The sequence below is a fragment of the Chelonus insularis genome, unplaced genomic scaffold (assembly GCF_013357705.1).
Source record: "Chelonus insularis isolate UGA/USDA-ARS -01 unplaced genomic scaffold, ASM1335770v1 contig_41_pilon, whole genome shotgun sequence".
Classification (NCBI taxonomy): domain Eukaryota; kingdom Metazoa; phylum Arthropoda; class Insecta; order Hymenoptera; family Braconidae; genus Chelonus; species Chelonus insularis.
The window spans coordinates 243496-266838 of record NW_023276571.1 but is presented as its reverse complement, the minus strand read 5'-3'; the positions used below and the strand labels follow the sequence as shown (position 1 = coordinate 266838).

General features: G+C 28.1%; 1 protein-coding gene across 1 annotated transcript in view; it reads left to right on the top strand.

Moving 5' to 3' along the window:
* The window catches only part of LOC118069504 (small conductance calcium-activated potassium channel protein-like), a 38970-nt gene extending 17444 nt beyond the window's left edge, over positions 1-21526 (top strand). Inside the window, exons 2-4 of the mRNA XM_035087670.1 lie at positions 9200-9684; positions 12382-12649; positions 21275-21526. Of these exons, the coding sequence (XP_034943561.1) occupies positions 9251-9684; positions 12382-12649; positions 21275-21526 (954 nt within the window). The 5' untranslated portion in view covers positions 9200-9250. The remainder of the gene's footprint in view (positions 1-9199; positions 9685-12381; positions 12650-21274) is intronic.
* Positions 21527-23343: the final 1817 nt, after the last annotated feature.

Sequence of the window (23343 nt, the reverse complement as noted above, 5' to 3'; positions counted from 1 at the left end):
TGTGTTCTTACTCCCTTAACCACAACACTCATTTCAAACGTTATGGAGTTTAAAAGTTTGTCACAAATTTTCTGTACCTTGTTTAAGTCAGTAAATGTTGGATAAACATTAAAATGTTTGTATGAAAGTGTTAAACGTGCTTTATTTCAGAACACTTACATGGTATCGGAATCAGCAACATTACCGTTGATTTATTTGCCACTTTAGATTACAAATTCACATAATCGGTGTGGAATTGTCGAAACTGTGAAATTTCAAACTAATAACCACATAGTTACTGAAGAATGTATGCCATTCCGCAGACTACTTATTTCAAACAATCATGTTTAAGTTAGATTCTATAGCTAAAAATACCAACAAAATATAATAATAGCATCGAGACTTATTGATGTGTATTTAAATATGCATAAAAAGTATCCTTGGAGATCTAGAATAAAAAATAAATGCAATTAATATTCCATAGTCAACGTATATTAGAACTACATCCTGTACTCCTTTCGACCGAATAGTTTTTTTTGTTAACCTACAGTAGGTCGTAGAATTGAATAAAAATTATCACTCATTTATATCTACATAAATGATCATAAACTTTATATTTAATGTTTTATTTTAGCTATTTATCATCCAGTAGCTTAGAGCAATGAAGAATCTAATTCAAATAAAATTTTTTTAAACATATGAAATCATTTTAAGTCAGTAATTTTAATTAGAAATTTCTTTTCATAAAATAATTATTAAATAAAATGAAAAAATAGTACTTAAAAATCTAATATCAATTATGATAAAACATTTTTTATGTAAAACGACGAGTATTGTGGGATATACATGTTAAGTAATAAGTAGTTTTTATACTTTTCTGACTGTATGTGTATAAAAAGGTTAAATAAAAAAGATCTCTATTACGGTTATACACAGGCTAATCAAACAAAGAGATATCCTTGAAATTAGTCTATATTTGTATTATTCAATTAACATGATGAGTATCGAAAGTGAGAACATTTTTACGTAGGATCAACTATTTTACTAATGTCAATTAATTAGTAGCTGATCTATTTTCAAAATTAAATAGCGGCATTGATTATATTTAATTTATTTATACCTTTTGGAATAGACCCTTTATACTGTAGAATATTGATTTGAGAAGTTTCCAAATTATTTTCATCTCAGTGACATTTTCTCTATTATTATAAACATTATAATGAAAATAACTTTTGACGTCAACCTAAATACAATGTAATACTTAATGAACATTCAATCGTTGACCTTGACAGAAATGGCTCTGCTCTACCATATCCACTGCAAACTATAACCTTTATATTTACACCAGTCATGATTATATGTAAGACTGATATTTACGCGTTAGTTACGCTGGATATCATTGACTTGGTATAACTTAACTCTTTACTCTCGTGCACGTGGCATTCGTATTTTTATCTATGCTTATTTTTGTAAGATATCGAATCATTTTCTCCCTGATGATACAATCTTTTTTGTAAGCATATGAAAGAGGAAAAAATTTTATGCTACTAAGAATAGAAATTGTTTCATAATGGGGGATGGAAAACAAAGTTATCGGAAATCAAATAACTACGCGTGAAAAAAATGTAACATCACCTGTCTCACCTGATGGATAGGCCAAAAATTAGCCAGATTAAAACATTTATAAATTTAAACAATAGAATATAAAGGGGTAAGTCTGGGGTAGATGGCCATATGAGGAGAGACGACCAATCGAAATGATTTATAGAACAGTTATTAGCTGATTTATGAGATATTTTGTTACGAGAAACTTAATTGAAAAATATTTTAAGAATAAAATTCACTAGTTGGATAATGTTAATGGCCTCAATACTAAGATAGTAAAACATGGCTTAGATATTTCCCTTGATGTCACTTCTTGTCTGTTAGAGTTTCTACCATGCAAGAGGGATACTTGGCCGTCGTCTGTTTGCGTGACTCTGACACTTCAGGAAGACAATTTAGGTCATGCTCATAAAATTTCAGTGACAAGTCGCGTTGCATTGAAATATCAAGATCATACTATCAACTTATAAATCTACATTATATCCATTACATATTCAGGTTATTGACACTTGTATTAAAATAATCTATTATTTATGTGTCATAGATCAAGGCAAATTAAATGCATGACAAATTGGATCAAAATAACAAGTGATTCATTAATGAGGGATTGTTGATACTTGTGATGGATGTGAAAAGAAGAATCAATTAATGCAAACAACTAGGATACTTCATTTTATTGCTATCTGGCTTTCAAATAGTTATTAGTGGTTTTAATGAAAAATCGATGTACTTGAATCAGAGTTAATTAATGATTGGTCTAATTTTTATCATTATGTTATTAGAGGACACTGTATATTTAAGTGCATTACACATTATAGCATGATCAACAATTATTGATTAAAAAAAAAGTAGAAATAATTATGTTATCAATAATAATTTTTATTCATTTTAAAAATTTTCTAATTTATTTTTCATTCAATTACACCTTGTTTTACATCTCAACGCTTAGAAAAAATTTGTGCTTTATAAAAAATGTTGAATGAATTAATAAAAAGAAACGAATTTTATAATAGAAATTTTTTTTTAGTAGTCCTGAGAGCTAGAATGATAAATGCCAACTTGTTAAAAAGATTTGTTTATTAAAATGGCAGCAAAATATGAGCACATGACAGCACAATATATCCATTCCCGAAAAAAGAAGAAAACGAAGCCAATTAATTTTGAAAAAAAGATATTTCAATTTAAATTGTACTCGTCTATTTATTAAAGTAGAGTTCAATTTTATTTACAGGCGAAAATTACTTCATGTGTTACATTTTAACGAACCTAAACTTGTAGCATGAAGTGGATAAAATTTTTTAATAATCGTTCTTTATATAAAATACTTCAAATAAAATTATATTATCGGATCTTCAATTAATATTGAAAAAGAATACTTTTTGAGTGAGGAATTTCTTTTTAATAAAATGCTTCTTGAGTAGAGCTTAAATTGAATCGATGTATGAAAATACTGAGACAATACAATTACATACCTTTCTAAAGGAAATTTTGAAAGCATTGATGCACTTTATCGCGAGCTTTTTTTATTAAAAATATTCTTAAATTCTGAAAAACCATGTACAGATATCAAATACAAAAGCTAAGGGCTAAGTTATGTAAACATTTATAATGCATATAACAGTTTATTCAGCATAATGAAACATTTTGAAATTGTTATATCAACAATTAGCAAATGACACATTTTGATTGCTAAAACATGGCTGTTAATTGATTTCAATTGAGATAATACTATCAAAATAAATTGAATTTATTCTACCGAAGTAGATAATTTATTGATTAAACAATGGAATAAGGATCCATGTGACATTTTAAAAACAAACTTCTAGTGTGTTCTAGAAATGTCAGATAGATTGAAACATCTTTATCGTGTTTTAGCACGGAAGATTCACAAAGGTTAGGTTTCAGAAGTGTAACGAAAAACGAAAATATATTATTCTAAATGGTGCTTTTGTGATTGAAGATTAAAGATCGAACAATAAAAATAAATCATAAATCCTTAATTAAACAATGAAATTACATAAATAAATTTGAGACAGATTATAAAGTTGTTATTTAGTTATTAAAAATTAAATCTTTCTGAATATACATCGTTATAGTAGATGTTTAGTCCGGTAGTTCACGCCTGTCCGCCAGATGGCGTCTGGCTGGAAGTTTGTGCGCAAGAGAAAACTACTACTAGAGTAAATAAGTTCTGATAAACTTACCTTATATCTTAGTATCGAATCCGGGACTGACTGAGAGTAAAAGCTTAAAAAGAGACAAGAGACCTGTATATTACAATTAAATTGTTTGTTTTATTACAATAATTAATAACGATTAATTAATAGGTACAGTGTTCATTTATTAGTTCGTAATATTTATGTGAATTAATAATACTCGTTTATTCATTTAGAATAAATGAAATAAATTTTATCTATTTGAATAAATAAAATAGAATAAGGAATCATTAACCCCAAAAATGAGTTTTATCTCTTAATTAATTTTCTGTAATCGTTGTTCCATTTGCCTTTTAAAAACTTCATCACGAATGTATCTGGTCCCGATAAATTTAGCATAGATAAGCATCAGGTCTAGTTAAAATAACGCTAAAATAAACTAGTGTGTTAAAGAGAAAAAAGTCCATGATATATAGAGGAAGAATTTTTTCTATATTCTAAAGTTCCGAATTTTTTCCACCCCTATTCTTGACAAGCATGCTAAGTAGTGCAATCGAAAATAAAGATATAATTAGACACATTTGCATTTAAGATATTTTAAACCAACTCAGTATAATATCCAAGAGAATTTATTTAAACTTGCTAATAAAAACATTGTTTGCATTATATGTAAAGTATCAGAATTCAAATCGAATCACTGTATTTCGTTGTTAGAAAATCGATTCAATTTGAATAAAAATTTTAGATCACCTGCTCCAATTGTATGCCATTTTATGTACCAAATATGCACCAGATGATTTTTAGATCACTATTTTTTTAAATATATGAAAAAAAATTATATAATACGTTTCGTTGCTTTTTTAATATTTTTTTTCAAACATTTATGTTAACGATTTTAAACAATAATAATGTTTTGTATTAAATAAATTTATTCATTCATCTTCGTAAATGCTAGTTTCATTTTTACGATTTTTACACATTCAGGAAGCAATTGCTTTTTGATGTATAATCATATTTTATTTAAAGGCAGTACATTAGTGATGATAAAAGTCAAACAAATCATATAATAAAAACAGTCGGTTGAGAATTTTTTGAACAAAAGCAAGCGAAGCCTCAAGCGGTTGCTAGTCATTAATAAAAAGGTTTTATCTTTTTGTAAAAAAAACTAAACATCACATGAGAATTTATTATTATAGCCTAGGATTCAAATCGATTCCGACTAATAACAATATATTATTATAAATACATAAATAAAATTTAGCAACTTTATACTTTTAACAAACCATTAGATATTTTATATTTTTTCTCTTCAAAGTAATTTGAGATTGTTTTTTTTTTATTAATAGGCAATAAATATAGAACAAATGAAACTTGAAATAAAAGCTTGCCATTCACTGTACAAGGAGTTGCAAACTATTCATTTACAAACAATTAACTTTCTATAACTACTATAAAGTTTTATTGTCAGTAAACTCTGAAAGATATTGTAGTTTGACTGGAAATTGCTCTCCTACTGTAAATGTTGCTTTCTATAAATTTTACGAAAGTAAAAAAAAAAACAATACTAAATGAACCTATCAAGAGTTTATAGCAAAATTTTTTATTATTTTATAAATAATTTTAAAGCTCTCAATCGGAATAAAGCAATGCATTTATTGTCTACGCTTTAACAAACATTCAGTAAAAAAATTCAAGCTGAAGAACATTGTTACTTTATTGACATCCTTTGGAATACAATTTACTTCATTACAAAAGAGTTATATTGTGGAAAAAGTTTTGAATACTTCACTGCTTTACTCTGAATTAAAATTTTTTCTTTTACATTCGTAACAATTAATTTGTAGTAGACAATATTAATTAATTACGTTATTTTATTAATTAAAAGAGTAGTTTATTGATTTTTTTGATATTATTTTGAAAATATTTCTTTTTTTCTTATCTTAAAAATTATAAATTTAATTTTTCATCCTACAAAGTGTTATTTTGGCAACATAAATTTTATTGATTCCCCACCAATCAATAATTAAATGATTATAAATAACTCTTACTTTCTTAAAAAAAAATACCTTCCAATATTATTTCTTAATCTTTCGATAGATAAAGAAATAAAAATAAGGGTAGCTCCCTTCTTTTAGCTGATTATTTTGATTAGTTGAAGGACTTGAGCCAATTTTTCACGGTATTTTCTAAGAAAGGTTTATTTGTCTGACGATTTATCATGATTAACCCTAGTTTTTCATTTATTTTTCATATCTGTCAAGACTTGAGTATTAAAAAAAGAAAAATGGCAATTATTGGACACAAATATATATTTATCTAGAATAAATAATAAATACTACCTTGTTAATAATATTACCTTGAAATTTTATACATTGAAATTGAGAACAATACACTTTGCTTATTAACAAACCACACTATTCAATTTATTCATTCATTATATGTAGGTTCTTAGTACGCATGTGTGTCCTTATGCAAGCTATAGCCACATGAATGTATTATCAGGCACACACTCTATAGCTTACATATGTCATCGGTGAAAACGTGGTTAATGAAATATCGATTGACTTTCGTTTTTACTTATTCTGAATCAATACCCTCTTTAATTATCCAAGCGTCCTTACTATAAATTCAATCCACGTCGTAAACATGTATATTTTTAAATAACAGTCACTATAACGTTTTAGATTAAATTTTCAAATTATTTAGCATTTGATTTGCACTCTCGTGGTTTAAAAAAAGAAAATAAGACCAACGCCATCTAGTAATTATTTATGAAATACGTAGCTTCATGGTACAGTATCAGACATTAATGCTGTTCCATTTTTTAAAGGTTATACATGAGAATTTCGTGTACAAAATTGACAAAGTTTTAATGTCTGATACTGTACTCCGGCACGATAGTTTCACTAGCTGCCACTAGGAGGCTTTAATCAAAATGATTCTCACAAGATCTTATTGCTTAGAGCTTGTAGAAATGTTGTAATTATTATTCAAAGAGATTTATTAGAGTCTATTGTATTTTAGAGCCATGTTGGGTATAATAATTGAAGTAATCTATTTTCTTAGTTGTCAGAAGTCAAGATTATTCTATATGACTCATTATTATGCAATAAGCTGATAGGTAAAACTAGAATTAAATTATAGAAAACAATGGCTTTTGTACAAACATTTCAACAGTAAATAATTTCTGTAGCTAATTAGTAAAATCCAACAGATGATTGGAAACTACTAATGAACAAGTAGTACAAGAAACATTTTAAATTATAGCAAATAATATTTATTTATGTATCTAAGTTTAAAACAGACATAAATTAAATTTATTAATTATTCAGAGTTACAATGATAAATAAAATTATTGATTATGTCTTTTACACTCTCTTCAATCATTTTCGGTGATCACTCAATACTTCAACGTCATTCAATGCTCTTGTCAGCACAATGATTAGCCTTAAGCTAGTAGTCTACTATAATAGAGACAGTAGACACTGGACAGTGGTCATAATTACGTTAACCAGTGACTAGTCCGAGTGTAGTTATGTCGTCTATGTCGCTATCAACACATAAATAATACTCCTACTAATAAATGCATAAAAATAACCCCATTTTTACAAGCTTCACAGGAAAACTATTTTTCCTTTTATCTCATTATAATATAATTTTTAATGCCTATAAATAAGTACAAATATGAACAAAGTTGATCTACTTTAATTCTGAGCTTAAAAAGATTTTATTGAACGGTTCACTATGGCTTCAAAGTTCTATGACTTACTTATGTTCTATTTTTTGCTCAGTTTTCTTTTAATTATGGAAAATTTCCTTCCTTTATAGCAACGTATACCTTTTTAAATCTATCATAAACAAATAGTTGATTCTAGAGTATACGTAACCACTATTTCCATTAGAATTGGAGAGATTTACTATTGAAATGTATTCAATACATTTTTTTATCAAAGAATTGCACTATCTATAGCTTTTAAATAGAGTGTTAGATGATTCGTGGTGAATTCACGCGTGTGACCGAGTGAACTTTGATAAATTTCCGCACGTACGGGTTTGATGAAAGACTTTGAATCAAACACTCACTCTTTTGCTTTTGTACGGAATACAATCAGGTTTACCTGTTTGCTTTAGTAAGAGGTCGAATGTAGGCGTTTTATGAAGTGATCTATCAATGTACAACGAAAGCTTGATTTATCTCCCTTATGTAGGGCGTCATATAACCTATTTAAACCTTCTCTCTGTCCTACCACCAGCACTATCCATATGTTCTTTCATACTCTTTATCGGAATTAACTTTGCCACCAATTTCTACAGCTGTCGAACGTAACTCGATAAGCACTTAACTTTCTTCTATTCTTTATCGATTCTAAAAGTTTGCAAGCATTAGGCTTTCAACTTCAATTCCATCTTTTTCCTTTGTTTGGCAACATCGATCAATGACTTAGTAATGAGTATTTTTGAATGAAAATGATAAAATTTAATAGTTACTTGATATAAATCTTTATCTATGATTCATTTTATGAGATAATAATTTCGTTTATTTGAGATTTATCATTTTTAATATAAATGAAAATACCGGTGATATTTATTATCAATGCACTTTTAATTAATTAGTTGGAAAAAAATTTTATCTGAATAGTACATGAGATATAATACTCTCATGGTTATTTGTATTTTAGTTTGTACTGTGTACGGCGCATTAATTTTCTTGCTCTTCCTCTCCACTCTTTTAGTCGCACAAACTGCATCTAATTTTAAACATAACGTCTCTGTGTTTGTCAAGCTGATGAGGAATTTACATATTAGTCTGTGGATTATACGCATTTACTGTACAAATCTGCCCTGAGTGTATATGTTTAATGTTTTCTATTCATTTAAGTTTTATTTAAATTGAAGAATAAAGAGAAATTTACGTAAATAATATTAAGATCGATTAAATTCTATCGATTTTTAAACTAATATTTCATAGAATATGATTGCATCTACAGTTTTATTTGAAAATGAGAAACAATACACTTGGTCCAATTTAAGCATGAAGTCAGGTGAATCTAGAGAATGCTTGGAAGAGGTAGGACTAATTTGGGTTCAGTCTAATAAAATTTTTTTTCGACAAATCAACAATTGTACAAAAAAAAACTTCCATGAAACTTTGAATTAAATATTTACGATTGGCATTCAACGAGATTTCGACAATTTTTGTCATTTAAAAAATGAGCAAATGATAACTTTTATCACATAGAAATTATTTGTCATAGTCATTTGCGACGTGTACTTGGCGCGACGTTTTATTGACATCCAGAAATAGCTAGAAAAATTTCAATTATGTTTATTTTTGATCTTAGAAGTACTGAATTTTTTATCCTTTCTATATTTCGAAATGTTAATAAATAATTATCTATTAAATTACTATCTCTAAATCCATTAATACTAAGAATTTCGTATCTCGTATCCTGTTACAGACAATGGCGACGTGACTGATTAAAGAAGCGGAAGCGGGTGTCTAAGAAGCCATGAATGCCAGCGGAAATGCTGTATCGCAGGAGGGTGGAAATAGTGGTGACTTTGGAAGTAGTGAAGAAACAGCAGCGTTGCTCAGTCGAGCCCCTCCTCCAGTTGTAGTTTCTTCAGGATCTCAGGGTAAACCAGTCTTAACACGTCAAGACAGAGCAACTTTTTTAGTTGCATCACCCCAACTTTCTGCATCCGGTCTTGGTGGTTCTGAAGAAAGTGCAACCAATGAAGACCCATCAACAAGATCCGTTCCAGATATTGAGTTGCACTGCAGACTCGATGGCGAGCCACAACATCAACAACAATCTCACCATCCAACTACTACTCTTTATCGCTCCAGGCAACCATCCCATCAACATAACCGATGTCGATGCGATAGACGTGATTCCCTTGCGCCTTCTTCTGCGCTTCATCTGGCACGAAGTGTATCAAGGTGAGCATTTAAGTTATTACTTTAAGAAAAATTTATATTCTAGTCACACAGCATGAATATTAGTTGGATGAAACTCTTCAATATTTTATGACTCACATAAAAAGCCCCAATTTGTTTTTTTGGAAAAGGGACTTTTTAAATTTAAGAAGTTTAACTTCTTCATTCTGTGACCGTCTGACTTGAATTGCTTGTCCCCACTTCGATGGCAGAAGTACTACTAATTCAAAAATTTATATCGCTGAGATCCGTCTAGCTGATCACCCTTCAATTTTTAAAAAACCCTTTACCATAAGTTTGTTAAGAATAAACAGTAAATTTCAATTAAAAAAAAAAGTAAACAAAAAAATTGAGTTTAATTGTTTATAAGCTTATCACAACCAACTGAAAGGTTGGAGAACCTCTACATCATATAGATATCATAGTAGACATCTGTATCTTTCACTTGAACAATGCTAATAAAACAAGTGACGTCGTATTTACACGCTTTAGCCATGTTAAAATAATACACTTCCGAAAGTCGAGATTTACAGTGAACTTCTACTGCTTTCAATAAATATAAAATCTAAACTGAGTTTGAACGTCCTTAGGTCACTCGTAAAATTATTGCAGACATTTCTTTTCGAAGTGTATTTCGTTTTGAATGACTTTTAAGTACACTTAGTAAGTTTTTAGTAGTATTAAAAATTGGAATAAAACGATTTAAACGACTCCAAGCGATGAAAATCATGAGACATATGAATAATTGATTAGAAAGAATCAATATCGAACAAATAATATGACACGAAAAATATTCCATTGATATTGCTCACGTCATGAATTCAAAGTTAAGTATTTTATCAATACTTTAAGATGTTGTATAAACTAAATAAATGAACATTATTTCAGTGTAAATAAAAATTAAAAAGAAGAGAATAGTTGGAAAAACTCAGATCAACCAGAGAATTAAAAGGTTATCTGTAAAAGGTCATTCTGAGCTTTGAAAAGAGGGAAACTTTTTTTGTTTGATAACTTAAAACATCCATGTTGGAGACTCCATTAACGTTATTCACCTAGACTCTCTGTCAAATTAGGAAACTAAACGGAAATGCACTACCACCGACTGATTGCATTTATTGATCGATGATTGAAAGCATCCATGAAAGTTTAATGGCTAATTGATTTTAGATAACAAACATGTTGATATGTAATAAAAAATTAAAGTAAAACCCTTTATTAATCAGTTGAAACAGCCATGTGTACTGGAAATTATTTGCTTGCTTTGAATTCCTAGCAGAGTGAACTAATTTCAAACTTAACCCTTTTAAACTTCAACCACTAAACACAATAAATACTTTTTATTAAATAAATACAAAAATTGGAATGGACCAGACATGTCGACTGTGTTGATTTTAATACAAAATTTTCAACTGTGAACCTGAGTAGTAGATATGAGTCCCTATGGGTAGTAAAATTTACATTCAAACGACGTAATTGTGATATAAAAGGTCTATAAAAATTACTTACGAGACGAGAAATTTTTTCTTCATTTCCGTTATGTCCTAGACTTACGTGAAATAGTAGAGTAACTTTCACGTGAAAATTTTTTCAGTTTAAATATCACATAAAAAAAAGCAAAGATCTTGAGTTAGATAAACAAGAAATTGGATTAGGTATTCATGAGTGTGACTATACTCCTGCGAGAGATATGAAGAGTTATGCACTCTCTGGAAGATCATAGATACTATAAAGCATTCCTACATCCACCGGGAAATCAATTTTATTTCCTGAATTGTCGATAAGAATTATTGAAATTTAACATTGAAGATGATCCATTTTTTTCTTCAATTCTTAATAAGTAAGATAAAACTTTCAAGATCACCGATTATTCAAGCAATTCAAGAGAGAGAGATATTGTCATTGAGACAGGAAACATATGAAACTACTTTTTCAATACCATTTAGTAATACTGATAACAATTCTCAACATCAGAACTTCGAGACTAAAGGTCGTGACCGTTTAAACGAGAAGCAATTTAGAAAAGTGCTCAGACCTGTTGCATTCTATAGAACTCTAATAAAAAGAAAGATACTTATATCGACCGTTATTAAGAAGTAGTTCAACGATAAGTAAATTTCCGTCATTGGTACCTTCTGAAATTAATCCCATTTACAATCACATCTAAAACAGCTTCTTGTAGGCCTGTACAAAAATGTGTACCAAGTCTAAATGACGACCAAGATCATCTTTAATCATAGAATCGTATTCTCACAATATTATCTTATTTAATATTATTTGTATATGCATGTTATTGATGCATGAATAATACTTTATTGTATAGATAGATCCAAATGTAATGTGCTTACTTTTTTTTGCCATGTTAAGCAATAAGTCTTCATCCTGAACCAATGTATGATTTTATGATTGATTAAGAATAATATGGGAGAATAAAAATGATAGAGTTAACATGAATGATATGTGATAAGCCTTTGTATTCTTCTAACCAACAGGATGAATGCTATTTTCCTTTAGTTTTAGGCAAATCATTAGATTGATGATGAATGATATTGCTGTCTAGTCAACACCAGCCTGATACTTCCCATGTCAGATGAGGGAGTGTAGATATCTCTTACGGTCTCTATCATGACCAAAAAAATATTTAAATCCTTCAAAGCTAAGTATATAAATTTAATTTTATTAATTTGCTAATTTTATTTGCAGGGAAAGTGTGAGAAGTGGCCATCACTGTTGTCCATGTCAAGCACCACCACCTCCAGTACTTGTAACAACATCACCAAGTACTCGAATAATAAGACAAAGTTCACAACCAGAAGGAACTGCATGTTGTTGTTCTGGATGTTGCTGTCCTGTACATGCTGGAACAGCCCCTAGCGCCTCTCTACGTCAACTCCGGGAACCAGGTGATGGTATTGCTGGAATTGCGGCGGATTCCCTCAGGATCAATGGAGGAATTCGACAATTTCGACAGGTAAAGTATCATCTCCACTTCATTTATTAAAAGTAGTCTTTTTTTTCAACCCATTTTTCAATTCCTTCATATCATGTACAAAATATACCACCTATTATTACAATTCACATCATTTGTATTATGAACCAGTCGATTTAAATCTTATCTTGAAACTCATTATAACTATTTTCGAGTCAACTGGCATTTGAAACTGATACCTGGATTACTATCAAGGGTTTTACAATCTCCGTGATAAGTTATCCTTTCCAAGATATTCTCTCGTGACCGATAACTTACTTTCAATATATTACTTCAAAAAGTGATAAATGGTCGTAGATTTATAAGTTTCTAGCTATTGAATAATTAAATTGCACACCTTAATCTGGTTGATTACTTCTAGAATAAATTGTGTTAATTATAAGATTAACCAAATGAATGATGACACTGGAGAACGTGACGACGTTTTTCTCTGTAATTTCAAGCGTAATAAGAAATTTTATTCCTTGTACTTGGTCTGCAATTAACAAAAATGATACAAGAAACCATTGAAGACTTTGTTAGGATTTATTTCTTAGCTTTTCTTTACCAATTTATTTCAGTCATTTTAAATATAAGCAGATGTTGAAATGTCATACTTAGGTATTCTATCGTACTTACCTAAATGTATTTTATAATTTGTTGGAATTATTTTTCCATTTTCAGTAAATATCAAATTATTTCTATTTAGTTTATTAAAAAAAAAAAAAAAAGTTACTTTTCATTTCTTTTTTTTTTCCTCTTCTTCTTCATGATTCACTTACTTTATGTCTATTAGTAAATAGGGCGCATTGAAAGATGTCTGAAAACGAGAAATGTACTTGATGTACTTCCGTTTTCTGAGGGAACATCGTTTCCGCCTGGTAAAAGACTCCCCAATGCACTTAATGTGGCTTAGAGGACTCACTTACTGAAATTAAATTCCAGAATGATAGGATAAGTTGCAAGCTCAGTTGTAGCTTACTTACTAACATAACTAAGAATCTTAACTAGTTTTCTAGTTTAAGGTAAACTTTTTTTTTTTATTTATATTTCTTCACTCATTCAACTTATATTGAAATCACAGAAATGAATATTTTTAGTTCGTTGAAGAAACGAAGAATAATTGACCTCAAGTTATTTTAAAATATGATAACAATGAGTATTCTATACAATTATCTATTTCTATCAATTCTTGCCTTTTCAATTTAAATAAAAGTTTATTCTCATCATAAATGTCAATCTATTTAATGAATATAAGCAACCATTTCGTAGTAGTTATATACATTAAAATTATTGTGTCTTTTATATAATATACATTCAATTAAATATAAATTTGTATAAAAAGATAAAAATACACGAAAAGAAATTTTCTTTTTTTAAATTTAATATTTTAATAAAATTAAAAACACTAGGATAAACCGATACTCGATCATTTTTACCGATTATTAATATTTAATAACTGGTAAAAATTGAGAAATTGTAATAAATGTAGATAGATGTTATTATATAAAATTCAGTAGTTCAATATCCAGTAGTATTTTTATCAAGCTTAGCAAAAAGAAAATTATAGCTATATAGAAAAGTTGTTTTACTCACTCTGATAAATTATTAGTAATTAATTATATTAGTATGATATTCACAACCATTATCATTAAATTTATACCACGTAGCTGAATTTGTAATAAATATTTATGATATGTTATTATTTTCATAACCATATCGATATAACCAACCTATTTTACACGATTGATTGAAACATTGTAAAATTAAAGACACTTTGATATAAAAAATTTAAGCCATATTATAAACCCAAGAATAATTATTTAGAAATAATTTAGTGTTTAATTTACTTATGAAAAGACAATCAAAATGAACTTTTTTTTCAATTGATTCTAACATTCGTACGATAACAAAAGCAATACGTAAATTGTGGTTGACAATAGAAAATTCATAGACAATGGGAATAGGATTTATTGACAGAATTCACGTTCAGTGAAATATAGAATGTTTGTTAAATGAAAATTGATTCTAATATTGCTTAAAAATAATCTAAAGAAAATATCTCTTGCTCAAACAAGACAGTTGAAATTATTAGTAAAATTAGTAACTTAAACTATTCAGCGGAATAATTTCATTTCTTTTTTTTATTGCATAGAATTGAAGTAATTTAAAACTAATTTTATTAAAATCTCTTTTTAGTAATTCTTTGAATAGATCAACGAGATTGGCTGTTGAATAAAATCCGGAAATACCTAGGTTCGATAGAATCCAATTAACTCTAATAGTATCTCTATTGGTATATAAAAAGTATTTCCAAGTAGAATTACCTTAGTTTCGTCAGACCATTCATGATAATTGTCCGAATTATTTCAATTTTTTTTCTTAGCAATCTACTATATCGACATTAGAGAATTTCAATAACCCAGTAAGTAATTTACCGACATGTGAGTGACAGGAGAAACAACTGTCGATAAATAGGTCGAGGAAATAGCATCATTGTATTATCATGAGAGGAAATACCAAGACAGAACAATAAAACATTGAGAATTTATTACTAGCGCTGCTAAATTGTATTTTAACTTGAATGCAGATGACAGGACAAATAAATCTTGAGTTCCTAGATATTTACAACAGCCTTAGATACTTGAAGAATTCTTCTCATTTTTTATTCAGTCCTAGAGAAAAATGTGAATCAATTGGACGAAAAAAAAAAATAATTGGATTTACTTGAATTGAAATCGTAGATTTAATTGATTCGGTCTAATGAATTAAATTAAATGAATTCTCAACAGATTGGAAATAACTGAACCGAGAAAAATGATAAATGCTTTGCCCTCTTACTAATTCCATTTAATCTACTTTGATTAAGTTTACTAAATACTTGAACTAATTTTTTTTGATTTTCTTAAAAAAAAAAAACTATCCCACTCAGATAATCCTGATTCGCACTGATGAATAGATATTGAATTAAAATAATCAATAGTTATAATTAATTCAGAATTATTGAAATTCTATTGAGTTGAATTATTTAGAATTAAATTGTTGTCAGATTTTGCATTAATTTTCATTCAGGATAAGTTGGCAGAAATTTTAATAAAAATACTTTTATAATAATATTGTTTTGAAATTAAAAAACAAAAAAAAGTTTGATAAGTGAAGTTAGTGTTATATCTTAGTTAAAATATATTCATTATAAGTTGAACTAACTAAAAACATCAAAAATTACTTAACTTTTTCCCTGAAGGTGTAGGGTAAGGTCACTCTAGGATATTTTTTTCATACTAATATTATTTTAATGGCCAAATTGATTTCATTCTTCCATTTATTCATCCACTTATCTAACATCTGTCAAAATGACAAAGACATTTCCAAAAAAAAAAACTTGAAATATCTTCTGATAATTATCTTTGATACTTTTTTTTTTATTCACACTCATAAATTTTTTTCTGTACTTAGCTTTTTTGTCAATATGATTTTTTCCTTCATTTTGGACCACTTTTCTACCTATTATATTTTAAAGGACTTTTCAATCACCTTCTTAGGCCTCTCAATTGAAGGTCTCCACCATTAAGGATGAATTTCCCTTCCAGATGAACAATTTTTAAACGTCGTGAAAGGTGGATCAATCATTTTTTTAAGAGTCGAAAAATTCTCTCAGTAAATATAGCAAAAAAGATAGAATGAACTTTGCTCTATAAGTGATGTTCAAATGATCTGAAAATCAATAGTTATCATTAAATTTCCAGTAAACACAGAAAAAAAAATGCAATCATGAAAAATAAAAAGTTAAATTAATCGAATGTTATTCCGAAAAAAGAAAAAAAAAGGATTGTTTGATAAATGAAAGAATTCTCAGTCAACTAAAGTATTACTAATTTCAATATTTTCTTCAAACTTATCATCATCATCTGCTGCACTATCTAACACATCCACTCTTTTATTTCTTTTTTTCCGTTGTTGCTGTCATTTTCTACTTCCCTCCCTATAGCAAATATTTATTGACCAGTTGTTTTTATTCGTTCGAACAATCATGAATATTTCACAGGGGAAATGTTCTTGGTACGCTAGGGATTAATAAATGTTGATTCACTTCTCGATGAACCTCCGATTGCATTGCCAAATTATCCCAATAGTTTCCAATCCTTTACCCCGAATATAACCAATAATTCAATGCATGTGAGCATATAAAATGCATCAAATTCCAGTTTATTATTTATGTTTTACTTTCATTCCTGTTCGTCATGTTTAACAATTTAAATATTATTTAGTACAACTAATATTACAATTTTTTAATCAATTTCACATTGAGAATCTTACGATTCAATTTTTTTTATCAGTAATAAATAATTATATCTTAAGTAAATTTCAAAGATACAATTCTATTTTTTAAAGATTTTTTTCTAAATAATTTTTATTTAATAAATTTTTTTATTGTTTTTTTATATAAATCAAACATTTTTAATTTCTCTATCAAAGTTCCCCTGTATTGACACCTTTAAGGAGTAAAATTACATAACAATAAGTGAGGTCTAGACTAAGAAAAGAAAAATACAAAAAAAAATATGAAACATAACTTAAGAACTACTACGTAAAATAAAACAAGGATTTATTTATAAAATAATTTTTTTTTTATTATTTGAACTTAGAATCAAACCCCTTTAAAAATATTTCTCCTTTAATTTTTTTCCACTTCAAATAACATCACATCTAATAAAAGACAGTTTTTTTGACATAAAAATGAATTTAATCTGTTCGGTTTAGTCAGTTTCATTGTAGATCATGCAATGAATAGTGATAGCAGAACTAATGACATGCTAAAATGTTCTGATAACTAACTATAAAGTAACTTATCTATTCTCAATGAATAGTAAAAGTAATAAAGATGAAAAAGGATCGTTAGTTGGGATAGAAAGGGTTCAAGGGTAGACATATAGCAGAGCAAGCAGGCCACAGTCATTTAGGTAGATAAGGCCAATCTTTCGCGTATAAGCCTTGGCTTTTCGCCAAAGTATTAGAATAATAACTAGAATTTCTAAGCTGATAAAAATTTTTAATTGTTAATGCATTCAATTTATTCATTAACACTTATTTTATTTCCGTTTTATTGAAAAGCTCTATTGGATATAATTGAAACTAATTTCAAATTATACCTTACTTAAAAATTTAATGAACAAAAACCGTGATAGTACATATGAACTGAGAGGAATTTTTTTACCCAATCAGCAAACAAATGATGGTCTTAGATAAAAGAGTAAATTTTTATCTGTTAGGGGTAAAAATGACATTGAGATAAATGTAATAATCTACTGAGAAAATATTTTACATCCAAATATTTTTTTACTCTGTGTAAAAACAGTGAATGCACTAGAGAGAATTAATGGGTAAAATTTTACTCCGAAACTTGGGGTGAATTTTTTTATATTATTGAGTTGAACAAGAATGAAAACGAGAGTAATATTTTATCTTTATCTTTTATCTTTAAATTTTATTTTATCTTTATCGTATGTAAAAATTAAAAACGTAAAATTTTTGTTCTAACTTTACTCCAAATTGTGGTGTAATTTTCTATCAACATTTTTCTTTATTTTTTCGTCCTCGATTTTGTAAAAAAAATTTATCTCAGGATATGTTTAGATTTTTATGTCTCACAATTAATTGTCTTTTATAATAAAATAAGTATTCATAAACATTTGATCAATTTCCTCTTTCAATGTTATAAATATTTATTTCTGTATTTCAATTTTAATCCAAATGTTCTATTCAATGAATTTTCTATAGTAAATACATGGTTAATTCATTCATAGTTAAATCAATCAATCTAGTTGAATGGTAGTTTATTCATTCACACTTTTATGAATGACTGATTAACGAGTACATTATGTGAAAAAGATTGTTAAAAATTTTTAACAGTAAAATAGTATATGAAAAAGTTTGTTAATTGTATAGAATGTTCACACAATATTTCATCAGTAGCCATAAATATTCAATAGTCTTGAATTGTAACTCACTGGTTCAATAAATATTTATTTAAAAGTGAAAAGGAAAAAAAAATGTTTTCGATTCAACTAGTAACAAAGAGTTGATTGGTTGAATTTTAACCATTTTTTGTTCTGTTGTTTTATTGGCGTGCTATTAGTTTTTGTCGTACCACTTAACGACCTAAAATAATTCTTTCAAACATTCCTTGCCAATAAATATTTCTTTTAATCATTCTTTATCTGTTCAATCTAATACTGAGATTCTTTCTTAAAAATTCATTTACATTCAATGACTATTGCCGGAAAATTTATTTATTTAAATAATTATTAATCATTGACAATTAAATTTTATTAAATAATATTCAAAATAAATTGTCAAAGTAATAATATTATTTTATCATGAATGATAAGAAACGATCTATTCATTAATTTCAAAAATTCATGATAGCCGTTATATGACGGAAATTTTCCATTCACTAAAATGATGTAATTATAAGTCTGTTTCAAACAATTAATTAAATTATTACTAATTCATTGACGAAAAAAAAAATATGGTCAAATAATGATAATTTTAATTTAAAATAATGATAGACATTAAACAAAAAACATGCAATAGTAGCATGAACAATAAATCAATTATTCATAAATATAAATATCTTTTGACATGTACATTACCAACATTGTACATTTCTGTATCGATCAGTTATGTTACTGTCAAAAATGATATTGAAATGTTTCATTTATATTTTACACAGGTGTAATAATTTTTAAAAATAAATATGAATACATTTATAATTATAATAAAATCAGAATAAAACGAAAATGACATTAATATTAATATGATACATGAAAAGGTCATTTTTTACTAAAATAGACTCATTATAGAAATCGATAGAGAGAATAACACGAGCACAGCAAACAATAAATGACAAAAGAAAAATTCCTAATGTCTAGAATGTCATGAAAACATGATCGGTGTCTGCGATCGATTTGGACGTGAGGAATAATGAGAAAATGTCTCAAAGAGCATCCAAGGACACGAGAGCAAATATCCTATAGGCTATATGCTTTTAGTCGACCGTTTATTCTCTGGTAGAGATTCCCAAGTACATAATCGTTATCGAATCCAGTGGTCCCTAACGTAATGTAAACTTATACGTAAACCTTACCTACGATTAATTTGCCCGTATCACATCGTTATTTTACTATCCGATTTTCACTATTTACATTAAAACCCACTCACTTGATAGCCGCAGTTGACTTGATAATTAACAATCAATCTGATGTTTCTACGAATCTAGAAACTGTGTAGTCATGGAGATCACTTTTCTAAAACCAATCAGAAAACCTAACCTATCATAAAATTAAAAGTAGAATTAGATACAGAGTAGTCTAGTAGGAAAGTATATTATCGTTTTCTCACTTTTTGCTGATTATTTCATGAGTCTTTTGATCAACTTTTATTCTTTTGTTCAAGTCGATTACTTGAGGAAAGAATGATGTATCTAAAAATAGCTTTAAATTAGTTTGTTATATTTTATACACTGAGAAATAAATAACATTATTAAGTAAATCATCTATTTTACATCATTTAAATACTTGAATAATTGAATATTGATTAGATATTTTACTTACCTCTAATGAATATTCACTGTAAACAGAATCAATAACATATTTACATGGTTCGATTACATCGAAAATTCAAGTGTGATGCAGTAAACATGCACATCCGTCTTTGATGACAAATGCTGTAAGCAAATAATAGATATTAATACACTCTCCATTGAAAGTCCAAAGTGTGTTAAAGTAAACATTTCTACACACCTCCAATGTTAAACTCCGTAAACAAACTATAGATCTTAACCACACCTCAAAGTGTGTTAAAAATGGCTACAAGATTCTATAGTTTGTTTACGGTATTTAACATTGAAAAAAATTAGCCTCTCAAAAGTGTCTAGAAGAATAACACACTTTAATCTGCAGTGTTTTTTACTCAATACATAAACTATTTATTTCTCAGTGTATTAATATTTAAATATTAATTCTTATCTGTATTTATTGGCCTGTTGTTTTAATTGAAGTAAATTTTTCCTCTAACCTCAAAATTTTTATAATTTCAAACAAACAATTGTTTTAATAATATATATTTTTTTATCAATATTTGTAGTTGCACGCAGAGAAATGTATAGTAAAAATTACTCTGAATTTTATAGTAATTTGGTGACACTGTAGGGTGAGGGTAAAAATTACTATATACATGGTAAAAATTACTGTGCACATTTTTAAAATTACCAAACTGCATAGTTATTTTTACTCTAATTTTACCCTAAAAATTACTATGCAGTTTAGTAATTTTTACCATGTATATAGTAATTTTTACCCTCACCCTACAGTGTCACCAAATTACTATAAAATTCAGAGTAATTTTTACTATACATTTTTCTGCGTGTGAAATTCTTTTGACTAGAAATATTTAAAAAGTATTTATTTATGTCTTTATAATTTTTGCAAATTTGCAAATTTAGTTTTATCTAAACACATATTGATAAGTTGTTTTCAAAGAAGGCTCAGTGAGAAAGTAAAAAATAAAAGTAGAAAAAAAAAACTCTAAATGCTAAAATAATGTGAGCGTAACACACATACTACTTAGTTTCCGTGGTGGTGGTGCAAATCGTCGGTGACGACGACAGCAACAACGCCTCCACCATTGATGGCGAGTTTCAACGCTGCTTCGGCATCTGGTTCTGGTGGTGCCGGGGGTACACAGGGCGTCGTTCTCTGCCCGCGCACTCTGTCGCAAGCTCGTCGTTCCAGACTAAGGAGAGCCATCACCGAAGCTACTTCCGAGACCGTTAGCTACGTCAAGACGGTGGGGACTTATTACTCAAGCAAAATTTATTAGTTTATTTGAAAAATCACCTCACACACTTGTTTTACTGCTACACTATTTGTTACACCTGTTTTCAGGTAGAATTTACAACCCCTCTATTCACGTCACCCCCCACCCCCACCCCCTTTCTCAAAAAGTAGTAGTATTCACATTAGCTGCACTTGAAAATTTATCACTTAAAAAGTTCTTTGGAAATTCAATTTAAGGCTAATTTATTATAATGAGTTCGAAAACTAGTAATAAAATGCTAATTTTTGAGAATTCCACTAAAATACTTGAAAGCTTTCAAACCTGTTACATACTTTACTATTTTATTTTGTCAATAATTCAGTTATTTCAAAAATTATTCAATCAAAAAATAGTAATAATAATAATAAGTAAAAATTATTTGACACACAGCCTTTAATTGAATTTTAACTTTGAAACACATATTACTTTTACATGTTTGAAACTATGAAGTAATTTCCTAGAAACAATGTTATGTATTCTAGAAATGAAAAACCCTGTAGCAACTAATTTTGTCTTTGTGAGAGTTTGAATTAGTTTGAGTTGTTTATTTATTTCTCTATATTTTTATAATTAATTTATATAGAAATGAAATATTTTTTATGATGACGGTAAGGTATACCTTCAAATGACGGAATATATGAGACCAGCAAGAAGTTTGAGTCAATAACAAATTTCATTTCAGCAGAAATGACATAATAAAGAGACTGTATGAAGTTGAAAATGCTAACGTTTAACGTTTTTTTTTTTCTTTTTGTTGACTTTTTTTTTTTGATTAGCTTTAAGCCTCCATTATTCCGGTTCTTTCCACTCGACATTAACTTGAAGAGTCTTGAATTTCAAATGAAGAATTATGGCGTGATAATTCGCGAGTGGAGACAAAAGGATTTTATGATGTATTGATTTAGGTACTGAAGATTTTTTGGATTATATGTCTCTTGTATTGTCATCGTACTGATGACAAGTCAAATATATGGTGATAATGTCTTCATTTAGAGGAAAAATCATTTGAAAAATATTTAATCAAAATTTTTTTTTATTAAATCTGATCATGAAAATCGGTCTAGGAGTTATAGAGGGATACTTTTAATTCCTTTTACTCCTGATTAACCTCAACGTCTAAAAGCTGGTCACCATCTCGACTAAGGTATTTACTACAAAAAATTAATTAATTATTTTTTCAATTAATTATCAAGACTGACAATTTCATTCACACTAATCCTGAATGTTGTTTAGTCTTCATAGGGTAAAATAAAAAAGACAATTTATTTAAAAAATTTTTTTTATTCTGGACATAATGAAAAAGAATTCCCTAACGATTTCGATACTATTGTTTATGATCATCAGAAAGAAGAAAATTACATAGATCGAATGCCTGTTTTTTTATGAAAAAAAAAAATATCCCACAAATGATCACGAAAAAAGAAGTCCAAGTTTGTATTTCATTCCAGATGATGACTAGTAGTAGTGCTAACTACTTAAATAAAAAAAAATAATCGATTAAACTTTTTATTTTATCACGAATCTTTTTGATTTATCCAAGCCTGAATGGTGATGAGATGATAGCGTCATCTATTGAAAAAAAATGCTGAGTTGGATTCAAGTTAGATATTTTATGAAAAAGTAATATTATTTGATAACAGATTGTAAGAAGTAAGTAGAAATATATCGTATTGGCCATTGGAAATATCAAGAGAAGAGGAAGCTTTTCTCTCAAGTTGAAACCACTTTATTTCCCTGTCCATCGTAGTCTAGAGTCTGGTAACCAGCATGTCCGTTTTCTCTTTTCCTCGTTTCTAGTAGACTCGTGATGCTTTCAACAA